We start from the raw sequence: 15157 nt of genomic DNA on the forward strand, positions 1-15157 counted from the left end.
AATCATTCTCTCTGTCCATTTGTTGTTTCCCAATTTCCGATTTATGACGACTGACTAATTGAACAAATCAAATCAGTCCTGGCCCGGCCGAGCACTTCCATTTGTCATCATCAAATCATCGAGGGGCCCACAGATATCGCTTTTATCCCGAAGGTAAAAGGAACGGATAAACTTCGACTCATATGGCTTGTTCTACTACTTGTTGAATCATACACAAAAGCACGTTTTATAGCACCGAGTTACCGTATGCATTTTCGCGCAATCAATGTACTACCAACTCATAGTAACAACTCATATCTCTAGGTTTGAAGAATATAAGATATTATCGTCTCATGATCACTCGTGATAAAATCCATGAAGTGATTCCAATGAGCGCGGGTTGAATCCAATACTCAGAACTTATGAGCACTCATGATTGTTGTAGCCCTTTGTCCAACACCTTAGACCTCTACAAGCCAACTCATGACAGTCTTAATTCATATCTACTTCCAACATATGACCGACTGTGGATGGTTTGAATAACTTAGTCATTCCGGAGGAATAACCTAGTTTATTCGGGAAGTCAAAACATGCAAAGTGAAACACAATAATAATTGAATCCAATATGGTCTCAGAACTTATGAATATAAATAAAAACACCTTTTATTTATCACCATATGATTACACATTATTCATTGTATACTGTTTCAGCTATCAACTTTAATCTTGAATTTAAAACAACAGTTGTCCCATGCTCCAAGCATGTACACTATGTTTTCTAAACACTAGTCATGCCATACACCAAGTATGCATACTATGTTTGTCTATGATCTTTACTTTGTGAACTAGATCAATTGAACATTACTTCAAATGATTCTCTTTTCACACTCCCAAATGCTTACTGCAAATGCAAGAATTCCAAATTCATGCCATTTACTGAAATCTGTTAGATTCTAAACTTATATGCATTGATCCTCTTGTAATTATTATGCACAAAGTCATAAAGACTTGACAACAAACATTACAGAGTATTCCAAAGGAGATCAGCTCCTTGGAAACATCCTTCTTGCATTAAGTTTCCTAATCTTAAACAGATTGAAAATTCTAGCTTTGAAACATTTCCAGATTCCATTTTGACTATCACTTCTGAACAAGAGTTGCCTCCTTACAGACTATGTCAATATGGTCCTTCCAGAATTATCACTATACTTCCAATTGTCCTTGAGTAACCAATCTTTGGTAAACCTTAGATTGTCCTCGACAATTGTTTAATCCTTTTAGTCATATCCAGTTCTAAACCTTTTTCCCTTCTTAATGCCTTGGGCATTTGGAAAATTTTAGAACGGATGATTATAGCACATGTAATCGATCCTATATCCGAAGCATATGGGACACGATTCATGATGTCTCACATAAAGACTAAACCAGTCTTTTGCTATAATATGTCCATTTCTATTTGCCAAGTTCTCATAATTCAGATTATGAAAAGGGATGCCGTAATCATAATCGAATTTTAGAACGCAAATAATGGACCCATATACAGAATTTCCTTATGTTGAGCCATTCCAACATGAAATTCATATATATATCCTTGACTAAATGATTAAAACCTCAGATCTAAACCTTATAGATTTGATATGAAGTATAATTTCCTCTCCCTTAATTATAGCAAAACAACTTTTCCCCAATTGAAATTTTTTTGTTTTCTATAATTAACATTGCTAACTTGCAATACTTATCATAATTATCATGCTCCCACTAACATGATGATTATTAGCATAACACTTATGCTCCCACTAGCTTTGACATGTACTCAGAAATCAGCTGACTTTCTTACCAAAGTTCAGATTTCTGATACTAGATTGTTTTGATAAGTCTTTATCAAAATCATACACCTTCCCTTAGATAGCACACTTGTGTATCTAAACAATTATGAAGAGGGATGCCGTAATCATAATGTTTAGACCTTTTTCGCCACTTCTCACAAGTCCAAATTAGTGTGCCGGTTAACCACACGCGCTCCACTAACGACTTTGAGAATGCAAATATCACAATTGCTATCTAGCTAAAATCTACTTAGTGAAAGTGTTTCCTCACCATCATTTTCATGAATCGGAGAGAAACCTTATGACACTTAGATTTACTGGTGTATGTGTTCTTATCCATGTGAATTGTCAAAATCATAGTCACAAGACAAGGATAATGACAAATCCAAACTCATATGGACTGAACTCAATCTTAATTTCTTGCCACCTGGCAGCTCAAGGCCTACCATTGCTTCCAAGTTGTTGTGCAACCAATTGAGAACTCTAAGAACTCATATGCAAAGCCAACTTTAACTGGAATGGGCACAATATATGTCAACACAATAGATTATAAACCTCAAATTGTGTGCTAGAGAAGAACTTTAGGTTTTATTCTTGATTAGTTCTTGAGACTTTCAAGACCTTTAAGACTCCCACTGTCCTCTTGACCTATAAGACTCCCTTGTCAAATATCCAAGAGACAGTGAGGATTCTAATCAAGACAAACACTTCACACAATTGGCCTAAGTTGGTCTTTGTTTTATCCAAAACATCACAACTTACCAATTTCAAATGTACAAGAGTAGAAAACTTTTACTCTTACATTTGACAAGTGTTTTAAACCTTCTTTAAGACATGTCACTCAAGTTACAATCTTGGAGTATGACTCTAAGACTTGTATTGGAACGAAGTATGACTCATCTTCTTGATTTAACCATTTCAACAATTCAAGATCCCTCTTCTTAGTCATAAGAATGCACTAAGATTTCCTTAGAGAACTAATTGTGATATGGTTTCTTAATCATTAAGATGATCACAAAACTGATACTAAAGTACTCTCCCATCTTTTCAGATTTGAGAAACTTTTATCCTTCTGCCTAATTTGATTCTTCTTATCGATCTTTTGTGGTGGACTTAATCAGTGCACAAGAATGTGTACTCGATCCCTAAGTCCTTTACTTGACTCACACATCCATGTGAACAAGTAATTAGTCTTAATTTTCCAAAACTTGAAAGTTCTCATTCATCATGCTATATAACTTGCATGATTCCAAGTTCCGGTCCAATTGAAACTTGGGTGATGAGAATCTTTCCTTATTTGGTAAATTTAGACATTACCACAAATGAAAGAATCAATTTCATATTTCCACTCTTGCTCTTAATGGAATCATATAAGCAACAATTTTTCCTCAAATGCCATTGTAAGGATATTTTAAAATAAATAAAATAAAAAATTTTCTTTTATTTTAAAACTTTGCGGAAAAACTTATCCTTACAATCCATATGAAAACTTGTTGTTATCTATTCCTTAAGCAATATCTCATAACTCCTAAGAAGTAGCTCAAGAATCCGATCTTCAAACTACGCGATAGAAATCCATCTACGCCATCAGATTCAACATATTCTTTCTTTAAGTTTCTTCACTTTTCTTTCATTCTTAAAACATCACCATGTGACCCAGTCACATCATGTATCAAGAATCTCAGAATAGAAACTTAACAGAGTTAGATAGTGGACTTTACCTGAAGTAGAGTCAAACTTATTGACTTTAACATCCTTAGGTAAATTTTGGCAGCTTCGCAACCAATGCCCCTTTCTTTGGCAATATAAACATATGGACCCTTTGATAAAGACACACAGGATTATCACAGACTTAGCTTTTCTCTTTACCATTTGGTCAACCGAATTGACTATGGCCGATCCCTTTCCATTGGGAAGAGAATGCTTTACTGGATATCCAATGTCATCATTGTCAATGTCCATAAAGTTTTAGGAAGTTGATCTTAACAAATAGATAAGATCATTAAGGGTCTTGTCATAGTCTTTTTCATAGGTGTTCCAAAAGAACTCACTATGTGACTTAGAAAGTAGTTGAACCACCAACTTTCTCAAGACTTTGACACCCAACTCTCCCGGCTTGTCAATATGTGACTACATCTCCAAGATGTGACCACACCTAGACCTTGCCTTGCCAATAGGGCCTGAGTGACCTTAAACTTTTCAAGAACTTGTGGGTTAGGGAGAATAATTTGAAGAGGTGAAGAAGTATGATATCCATGGGACATCATCTTCATTAGGAAACCTTGTTTCACTAGATTTGGGAAGATCATAAATGTCTAAACCAGACATCTTTTGGGAGATATTCAAGATAGTTGATCTTAAGTCCTTAATATGACACCCAATATGAAATATTAAGGCTAGGACCCAACAAACTATTTTATAACTTAGAAGAGGTATGCCGTAATCCAAGCTATAAAATATTTGAAGGTAGGTGAATGACGATTCACCAATTTCCACCAAGATAAACGAAATGTATTATTAGGTTTTAATTGGTTTTGAAACTCCTAGATCTTTGAGATTCATTGAACTTTTCAAAGGCATGTTTCAATCTCGAGTGTGCCCTTCAGGTTTTGTGACTGGGATGTCGAGGATCACAAAACAAGGTGTGAAGTAACCATGCAAATCACTTGGTACCCTTAATAAATTACCCCTCAATCGATGTGCCGGTTAACCACACACGCTCCATCGATACTATGATAAATATTAAGTCACCCTTTACCTACCTTGTTAAGTCCAAGTTAGTGTGCCGGTTAACCACACACGCTCCACTAACGACTTAGACAAAGTGTAAAGTGTAATTTCATGGATTAGCACCTTATTCACATTTTTCCTAAGTAACTAAGATTGGGTATTATTAAGAGTTTAGTTACTTAGTATTTTTCATTAATACTTTTAATGAAGGGAGAATTCTAGTCCTGTCAAACCCGTTCGGCTAACGACCCTCCACCAGTCAAGCAAGCGGTGGGTGAGAGTGGACACCCATTAAGTTGCCATTTTATAGGCAACAACCTTATACCCACCTTATAGACCGGCTTCGTGAATGAGGCGTACTAGCGGTAAGACTGACTTTACTCTTATACATATATATATTATTAACTTATAATATTATAAAGTATAAGGGTTGAATTTTAACTTTTAAAATTCTAAGGGCTAACTTGGAATTAAAGTATTCATTAGAGAAAACTTTACAAATTCCAAAACTTGAGGGCAAGTTTTGAAACTATTCAAAACTAATTAATTCCATAACTTATGTGTTTAAAGTAGTTTTAATCCAAAAACTCTTCAAGTTCCATAACTTGAGGACAAGTTATGGAAGACTTTAAACTAATAAAAGAATTAACTTTTCTTTATTTTATAACTTATGGATTTAATTATGGTTACATATTTTTCTTTAATGAAGTGACTCTTGAACTTCCATAACTTGAGGACAAGTTATGGAGTCATAAAAAAAAATTATTCAATGACACAAGACTCTTCATTTTGTAACCATTGCCAACTTTATGAGTTTTAAGATTCATAAATGTGACTTTTAAGTTACATAAACACATTTTATGAACTTCTTTTAGATTAATTTGGATTAAAACCAACTATCACATAATTTTCATCATTAATCTAAATTCACTCATAAAACAAGATAACAAAAAACTTTTGGTGATCCATAACTTATTCTTAAGTTATGGAATCCTTTAAAACATTAACACCAAATTTTGTAACTCCAAAAAAAAAAAAAAACTTTAAATCAATTTTTTTTTAAACCTTTTCAAATCCATAACTAATGGAGGTTTCAAAAAAAATAAAACTTTTTAGATCAAACTTTTAAAACTAATAAAATAATCATATTATTTTATCTTTTATTAAATTTGACCTAATTCAACTCATAAAGCAAATTATTCAAATTTTACAAATAATTAGTTTTTCACAAGAACAAGTAATTATCTTAAAATTTGACAAACTTCATGGTTTTTTTTTTCAACTTTGAAAATAAAATATTTGCATCAATATAACAGAAAACAACCCGTGGCTCTGATACCACTGTTGGGTTTTGAGCATTCTAACACTTCCTAAGTGTACATGCAACCCTAATAACCTTGGATCTATGTTTTCTCTATTATACATGCAAATAAGAACTTCCAAGGTATTATCCTAATCTAGCATACAAAACAATGAATGTAACAAGATAGAATACATACCTCTTGATGTAGAAAGTCTTCATGAAGTTTGAGTGCTTAGTGCCCCAAGTGTGACACCTCAAATGGAATCACAATCATCAAAACACTTAGAATGACTTGAGAGAATTCTACACTCTTCAAAATCGGCTAGCCCTTTCTTCACTATCTCTAGTGGCCGATTTTTCCTCAATAATAAGATGCTTATATAGTTACACAATTAGGGTAAACTCTTAATTGTCATGGCTTTCCATTTCCTTGGATCCATGGGTACAAATACACCATGGAGCATCCATGGACCATCCTATGGGTTTTAGCCCAACTTGATTATCCATGGAGCATTAGCCCACTATACAAGTATGGATGATTTACACAATCAACCCATATATTTAATTAGTCTTCTTTTGATCACTTAATTAATCCTAGATTAATTCTTGATCAATACTAATTAAATAATCTTATTATTCTTATTATTAATATACTAGAACTTATAATATATTAATAACCATAAGTGTCTTATTTCTCTCATTCAAGTGCATGATGGTATGCAACCCAAATGGACCATGCCGGGTCGGGTCAAGTCTTACCAAATATAGTTATGGACTTAGACATTAATCCAACAACAACCTGGTACATTCTCAACCAAGTTCCAAACTTGATTGTCATACGTGGACTGTATCTCGCTGTCCATTTCCTCTTTCAACTTGGCTGACTCAGGGCCTGCCATGGCTTCCGCGTAACTGGTAGGTTCATCCAGACCTATCAGTGTCTCATCGCTGATAAGTGTATCATCTTCCGCAGTAATATGGAATCCATAGTAATGCTCAGGTGCATTCCTAACCCTTGTGGAACGCCTCAGAGGTACAGACTTGTCAATTGGCTCAACAGGAGTTTCCTCCTCAAGTTGAGTGCTAGGGTTTGAAGTTCCTTCACCACTTGACTCTTGAATTTATTCAAGGTCAAATTGCCTCCCACTGTCTCCTTGGCTTATAAACTCTCTTTCTCGAAAGACAGCCCTCCTTGCTACAATGACCACATTTTCACTAGGTCTGTAGAAGAGATAACCAAAGGATTGTTGTGGGTAGCCGATGAAAATACACCTATCTCTTCGAGGTTCGAGCTTATCATGAGTCTCGCATCTCACGAAAGCCTCACAACCCTAAATCTTGATGTGGTCTAGTTTGGGTACTTTACCAGTCCACATCTCATGAGGAGTTTTGGCAACTTTCTTTGTAGGGACTAGATTAAGGATATGGGCGGCAGTCTCTAAGGCATACCTCCAAAATGAGATTGGTAGCGAAGCTCGACTCATCATGGAACGAACCATGTCCAACTAGGTTCGATTACGCCTCTCAGCCACACCATTCAATTGCGGTGTCCTGGGAGGTGTCAATTGTGAGACAATCCCACATTCCCTAAGATAGTCGAGGAACTCTGAACTAAGATACTCACCACCTCGATCAGATCAAAGCATCTTAATGTTCCTTCCTAATTGATTCTCGACTTCCTGTTTAAATTCTTTAAATCTTTCAAAAGTCTCTGACTTATGCTTGATTAAGTAGACATATCCATATCTACTGTAATCATTAGTAAAAGTCAAATAATAACGATTAGCATCCCTTATGGCATGTTTGAAGGGTCCACACATATCCGTGTGTACAAGATCCAAAAAACCTTCACCCCTCTCACAAGAACCTGTGAATGGTGACTTTGTCATTTTTCCAAGTAAGCATGATTCGCAACTATCATCTGACTTTAGGTCAAATGACTCCAAGACTCCATCCTTTTGGAGTTGGCCTATGTGTTTCTTGCTTATATGTCCAAGACGACAATGCCATAATGATGCTTTATCCAAGTTATTATCATTAACAGAATCAATAAACAATACATTATTTCCTAAGTTATCAACCACATATACAATTTCATACACACCATTACAAGGTAATGCTTTAAAATAAAGAACATTATTAAAGAAATCATTAATCGAACCAACTTCATTATCAAATGAAAAGGTGAAACCTTGTTTATACAATTCATGAAAGGAAATAATGTTTCTTGCCATTTCTGGTGAATAATAACACTTATTCAAATCTAAAATAAACCCACTACTTAGCGATAAAGTATAAACTCCAATCTTGGTGATAGGTAAAGCTTTCCTATTCCCCATGATTAAGTTTATTCTTCCATGCTCCACATTCTCACTTCTTCTTAGTCCCTGCAAATTAGAATAGATATGAATACCACAACCGGTATCAAGGACCCAAGAGTTAGAATGGGGTGAGTTATTAGATAAGATAGTGTAAATACCTGCATGGTTGGGTTTAACTTTCCCATCCTTCACATCTTGCTGGTACTTTAGGCAGTTCCGCTTCCAATGTGACTTTTCATGACAATAGACGCATTCAGCCTCTTTTGGGTCAGAAGAAGGAGTGACGAAACCTTTCTTGGTTACACTTGAAGAAGAGCCATCAAGGGTCCTAGCCTTGGTACCCTTCGAAGAGCTTTTCATCTTCTTCCGTCAACCTTTCCCGATTGCCAAGACAGGGGCAGAGTTTGGAGTAGGAGTGTTAACAACCAACTTTCCTTTAAGACCTGTTTCTGCGGTCTTGAGGAGTCCCTGAAGTTTGTTGAGTGTGACCTCTTCCTTATTCATGAGATATGTCATGCGGAATTGATCATAACACGATGGTAAGGAGTGCAAAATGATATCTATTGCAAGCTCCTCAGGGAAGTTCACATTAAGCTTCAGTAACCGATCCACATACCTTTTCATTTTTTGCATGTGGCTCGTGAAGGACTCTCCGTACTTCATCATGGTTGTTATCATGGAGCAGATGATTTCATAACTCTCTTGTCGTGCACTTTGATGGTATCTTTCCATCAGATCTTGGTGCATTTCAAAAGGGTAGAAGTCGTCATAGGACTTTTGGAGTTCTGCTGTCATCGTGGCCAACATGATGCATGCCACTTTGGTAGCATCCCTTTCATGTGCCTGGAAATCAACGATCTCCTGGGGAGTTGCGGCAGTCTCATCTATCTCCTTAAGCTCCTTATCGAGGACATATTCTTTGTCCTCGTAGAGAGTAATCATCCTGATGTTTCTGATCCATTCATTAAAGTTGGATCCATCAAAAGTGACTTTCCCACATAAGTTCATAAGGGTAAAGGAGCCATTAGGATTAGAGCCAGAAGCATCATTGTTGGAAGACATCTGAAAGAAAAGGACAAGATTAGTTTATATATTAAGAGAATCCTTAATAAAACACCCAAATGTAATATTAAGGCTAGGATCCAATCACAATATATTATAACTTAGAAGAGGTATGCCGTAATCCAAGCTATAACATATTTGAAAGGTAGGTGAATGACGATTCACCAATTTCCACCATCAAAAACGAAATATAAATATTAGGTTTTTAATTGGTTCTTAGAAATTCCTAGATTCTTTTGAGATTCAATGAACTTTTCAAAGGCAAGTTTCAATCTCGAGGTGTGAAGTAACCATGCAAATCACTTGGTACCCTTAAAGTTTATCACTCAATCGATGTGTCGGTAAAACACACACGCTCCACCGATACTATGATAAACCTTAAGTCACCCTTTAGCTACCTTGTTAAGTCGAAGTTAGTGTGCCGGTTAACCACACACGCTCCACCAACGGCTTAAACAAAGTGTAAAGTGTAATTTCATGGATTAGCACCTTATTCACATTTTTCCTAAAGGAACTAAGATTGGGAATTTAATAAAAGCATTTAGTTACTTTATTATATTCATCATACTTTTAATGAGAATTTATAAGTCCTTGTCCTACCCGTTCGACTAACGACCCTCCACCGATTAAGGAAGCGGTGGGTGAGAGTGGACACCCATTAAGTTGCCATTTTATAGGCAACAACCTTATACCCCCCTTATAGACCGGCTTCGTGAATGAGGTGTACTAGCGGTAAGACGACTTGATCTTATACATATATATATATATATATATATATATATATATATATATATATATATATATATATATATATATATATTATTAACTTATAATATTATAAAGTATAAGGGTTGAATTTTAACTTTTAAAAATATTAAGGTTGGAACTAAAGTTTTAATCAAGACTTCACTTGTTCCAAAACTTGAGGGCAAGTTTTGTAAACTTTCAAAACTTTTCATTTCTTATAACTTATGAATTAATTGAGTAATAAAAAATGAAGACTCTTCATTTTTATAACTCTTGTGTTCTTTTAATGGCGTTAATAAAAGTGTGACTTTTGGTTTTCCATAACTTGAGAACAAGTTATGGACTCCAATAAAACACATTATGATCATGAATTAAACTACCATGAAGGTTACAAGCAATTCCTATGATCATCTAATCTTCATAAGTTCAAGAACATGAATATGAACATTTCAAGAATCAAAAATTACACTTAAAAACTTGTAATTTTGATAATTGCCATTGCAAATGGATTAGCATAAACATTACACCATCTAAAACAAGTTTTAAAACACCAAAACAGTTTAGGGTAATGTTTCTAGTCCATTTCCAGCAACAAATGTCGAAATTCTGAAAACTGCAGCCTCTACTCGTCGAGTGCAATAACAAACTCGACGAGTAGCTTGCATTTGTTCATGGACTCATCGAGTCCCCCCATGGACTCGGCGAGTTCATACGAGCAGAAAACAGAAAATCGATTTTTCAAGCAGTTTGCACAAAAAAACCAACAAACAAGCCTAGGATCTGATACCACTGATATGTTTTGAGCATTCTAACACTTCCTAAGTGTACATGCAACCCTAATAACCTTGGATCTATGTTTGTCTAATGATCATGCAAAGTAGAATTCCAAGGTTATATTCCTATCTATCATACATGGGGAACATTTTTAACTTGAATGAAAGATAGAATAACTTACCTTGTTGTTGATTATGATCCTTGAAACCTTGTGAGCCTAGCACCCCAAGTGTGATGCCTCAAATGCTTCACACAACACCAAATGCAAAGGAGTAAACTTTTGAGAGAATAAACACACTTGAAAAATCGGCCTAGCCCTCACTTGTTCTTGTGTAGCTGATTTTGGTGGAGAATGGGTTCCTTATATAGTGTTCACACATCTAGGGTTACACCATGTAAACCCTAATGTGTCATGACTTTTCATTTCCATGACCCATGGGTTTGTAACTCCCATGGAGCATCCATGGAGCATCCTATGGGTTTAACCCAACTTGATAATCCATGGAGCCTCTTAGCCCACTATACAAGTTATGGATGATTTACATAATCAACCCATATATTTAATTAGTTATCTTTTGATCACTTAATTAATTCTAAATTAATTCTTGATCAAACTAATTAAATAATACTATTAATATATTAGAACTTATAATATATTAATAAACCACAAGTGTTAATTCTCTCATTTAGTCTATCCAATTGCATGGTGCCATGCAACCCAAATGGACCATGCCGGGTCGGGTCAAGTACATACCAGAAGTAGTTATGGAGTTAGACACCTTATCTAACAACTATTCTGCTCAAAAGAAAGTGAAGAAAATGGCACGAAGAAAACAAACTCATTCACCTTCCCGTTCAGAAAAGAATGATGAGCAGTCTGCTGGTGAGGAAGAGGAAGAGCAAAATGAAGGTTCTCCTAGGGGAAATACACCTCCTCGGTCTCCAACTCCAGAGGATGTTGTTAATGATTCTATTCCTACTCCTCCTTCATCTCCAACCAAGTCTAATGTTCTGGATTCGGCTCCTCCTCCACCTCCACCTACATCACAACCTTCTTCTACAATTGCTCCACCACCGCCTGTCAGCTCTACTCCTATTACTACAGCTCCATTACTACAGCTCCATTACTACCTCCTATTTTTTCCCAAGAAACTTTCACCACTACACCTATCATCACCTCTACCATCGATTCTTCAGTAAAAGTCAACACATCTGATGTGGGGGCGAAGATTGAAGATCCTCCTAAAGTCACAACTGAACCAATTTTCCCAAATCCTTCCAGTGATTCTAATCTAGTTCTTGGAGGAGCTGAATTTGAGTTTGATTCTACTTAGTACAGTCCCTACAGAATCCCAAGTGATGATGATGAATCTGTTCCAACGACCAAGCAGCAGATAGACAGTGTTAATGAAAAGCTTGATGCCCTGGTTGAGTCCTCTAAGAAGTGCAATGATATTGTCATGAAAGCCTTTCTAGATACAGCGTTGCACCAGTATCATGAGTCCATCGACAAATGCACTGCTGCTGTGGATGATTCTAGTTCTTTGTGCAAGAACCCTACAGCTGATGTCAAAAACCTTATTCATGATTCCAAGGTTTTCCTTGATTCTCTCAACGGTCATGCTGAGACAAACGCTACTAAGGTGAATGCATCGGTTGCTTCCATGTCTCAGTCTCTTCAAGGAGAACAAGCCAAATTTGAGACTCTTCGGTCTGATGTTTTTACTGATAACAAGACTTTTCTGGCATCTGTTGACTCTCGGTTAGACAAACTCAATGCTGATTTCCAGGTGGAAAGGAAACTACGAGATGATCTTGCTCAACATATCGCTATCAATGAAGTGCAGAAGGCTGAAATTGCCAGAGCAGAAAGAGAAATTTCGCTGTTAAAAACCGAATGAGCGGTTTTTCGTTGCTGTGCTGGGGATGTTCTTACTCAGCTGCACAATGTGATTCAAGCTCATGACCCGATTCTTACGCTTACCATTCGTAATCATCTATCCTCCAAACTCCTTCCAGCAATTGAACTCTTATGAGAAATAAAGGGTGTTTCGGATAGGATGGCCACTCCGCAACAAAGGGGAGAACGTACTATGAAGATCCCTCCTGATGTTAAACTAAAGGTGACTATGAAAACCGCACCGAAGGATAATGTAGCTTCGGGTTTTGGTAATAAAGAAAAGAAGAAACATGTCAGTGGGGAAGATGATGATAGTGAAGAAGATCAAGAAACTATATCTGAGATCCTGAAGCGAAAGAAAAGGCATCGGGAGAGATGAAAATATTTGAATTGCAAAGGAAGAAGAAGAAAGGAAAATAAAGAAGAAAGAAGAGGATGATGCTCTTAGTTGCAAGAAGATGTTGTTCCCCCTTGGACTAGGGAAACACCGATCAAAGAAACTATAGAGTTTCCAGGCACATACTGGCTGCAACCCGTGACTTCGTTTGACTGTGATAATACGAGGGATTCACAGTTGATATGACTATAACACGAAAGGCATTCATTTTTCATTTTTTTTGATTCGACTACTGAAGTCTCTTCACCTCATCCTCAAATCGACCGAGAACTTATTGATTTTTATCTTTAGTTCGGTCAGCCTCAGTACCTGACCTGGAGCACACAGAAAATTACAACGTTCAAGGTGCTGAAGCGTTTGCCTGTAGGGAAGTTCGTTAATGTTCAATTCAAAATATCCCGAGGTTTAGATAACTCGGTTTCTTTGATATCCCTGGCAGATCTTCTCAATTTAAATCCTCATGATTAGATCTCGCTGTTAAATATTTTGCTCTCTAATTCGAAAGAGTATGAGCCGATCCTAAATCATCTGAAGGGGATGTTGGCTTCCTACATCCATGAAGTTGCCAAAATAGATCAGGAAATAGCTTCTGTTTTAAGGAAGAAACCGACGGTGAAGCCTACTGCAAAGCCAGGAGATGTCAACAAAATGCGTCTTCGTCAGATTGATTCTGGTCACCTCACTGTTATGTTCACAAGAGATAAATGTGAAAAGTTTCTGTTTGCTCTTGTTGACAAGCACGTGTTCTCCACCGATTGCTTGGAATTCATTATCAATATTGTTCATCGGTGTAAGGAGAATTCTGCTTTAGATAAGAAGAACTTCACAGACATGCTTCAGTGGTACATCACATTCAGGCATACTCTTTCGACCATCATACCGAGTGTGTTCAAGACGATCAAGAAGTCTGCTGTTGCTCAACCAAACTGAGCTCTCGGCTCCATTGACGCAAAGGGGGGAGATTGTTGGGTATTACGTGTTGCGTCATGGGCCGTTCTTTTGTATATAGTGCATGCATGTATGCCTTAGTGATACGATAGTCATTTATTATATCTGTTGCATTATAAACCTAAACACCTCTACAGTCGAAGTTCTTAATCGAGCTCTTCTGAGGTGTTCAAGTTAATCATTCGACATCAGTTAAACCATTCTTGTGTTCATCAATTCTTTATCTTTATTTTTCTGCTTGAATCTAACGATCTATAAGAAGTTTTTATTCCAACAGTGTGGCTATGGAAGAAACTCGCCGAGTCCATATGAGAACTCAATGAGTCGAGTCGGGGTTGCCCCACGATTTATGAACAGTGGTAACTCGTCGAGTGGAAGGTTCACTCGACGAGTCAAGTGAGGCTTTAGAAGGATCCAGAGGATACGCTTGGACTTGCCGAGTCTCCCATGTGCACTCGATGAGTTTGGTCAAAGTTTGACCGGTGGCTAGAGTTGACTTCAATTGACCTTAGGGTTTTGGTCAAGCTGGTTCAAGAGAGGTCAGGGAGGGGTAGAATGGTCTTCTACCCATTCTTTAGAAATGAGTACAAGAGAAAGTATTGATTAGAGATGTTATTATATTGATAGGAGGAGGCTAGTTCGGGTTATCGAGCATGAGAGGTTGTCCGACATCGTACGAGGTGAGTCTTCTCACTATACTTTACCTAGAGTGGTAATTATGTGTGACCGGAAGGTCTTATTTGCTATGCGGAGTATGTGATATATGTTTATATGTGATATGTATGTGTTATGTTACATTATGAGTATCGTGGTATGGATAGGAAGGTCATTATGATATGGACCGGAAGGTCAACAGTGTATGGATCGGAAGGTCATACGGGTAGGGCCGAAAGGTCTACCAGGGTTGGGACAGAAGTCCCCTGAGACACATGGATCAGAATGTCCCATAGAGCTATGGCCTTGAGTGGCGTATGTGTTGTATGTGGTATTTTGGGGAACTCACTAAACATTTATGCTTACCGTTTATGTGATATGTGTTTCAGGTACCTGCGAGGATCGTGGGAAGGCGCTAGCATGATCAATACATTGATGGAGTTTTATTTAATTAAGATCTTTGGAATTGTTTATTCGGATGACATGTGTTACATTAAGTTTTGACATTTTATATAC

At 36.9% G+C, this 15157-nt stretch overlaps 1 protein-coding gene across 1 annotated transcript; it reads left to right on the plus strand.

Moving 5' to 3' along the window:
• Positions 1-11561: 11561 nt before the first annotated feature.
• LOC111893911 (uncharacterized) lies at positions 11562-12643 on the plus strand. The gene is made up of 2 exons (XM_023889989.1): positions 11562-11938; positions 12091-12643. Exons 1-2 carry the CDS (start codon positions 11562-11564, stop codon positions 12641-12643), a joined length of 930 nt encoding a protein of 309 aa, XP_023745757.1.
• The last annotated feature ends 2514 nt before the right edge of the window (positions 12644-15157 follow it).

The sequence above is a fragment of the Lactuca sativa genome, chromosome 5 (genome assembly GCF_002870075.4).
Source record: "Lactuca sativa cultivar Salinas chromosome 5, Lsat_Salinas_v11, whole genome shotgun sequence".
Classification (NCBI taxonomy): Eukaryota; Viridiplantae; Streptophyta; class Magnoliopsida; order Asterales; family Asteraceae; genus Lactuca; species Lactuca sativa.

Excerpts from the sequence above, each read along its gene's own strand:
- LOC111893911 (XM_023889989.1), top strand. The coding sequence starts at position 11,562 with ATGGCACGAAGAAAACAAACTCATTCACCTTCCCGTTCAGAAAAGAAT. Across the intron at positions 11,939-12,090 it reads CCTCTACCATCGATTCTTCA|AATCCCAAGTGATGATGATG; the intron begins GTAAAAGTCAAC and ends CAGTCCCTACAG.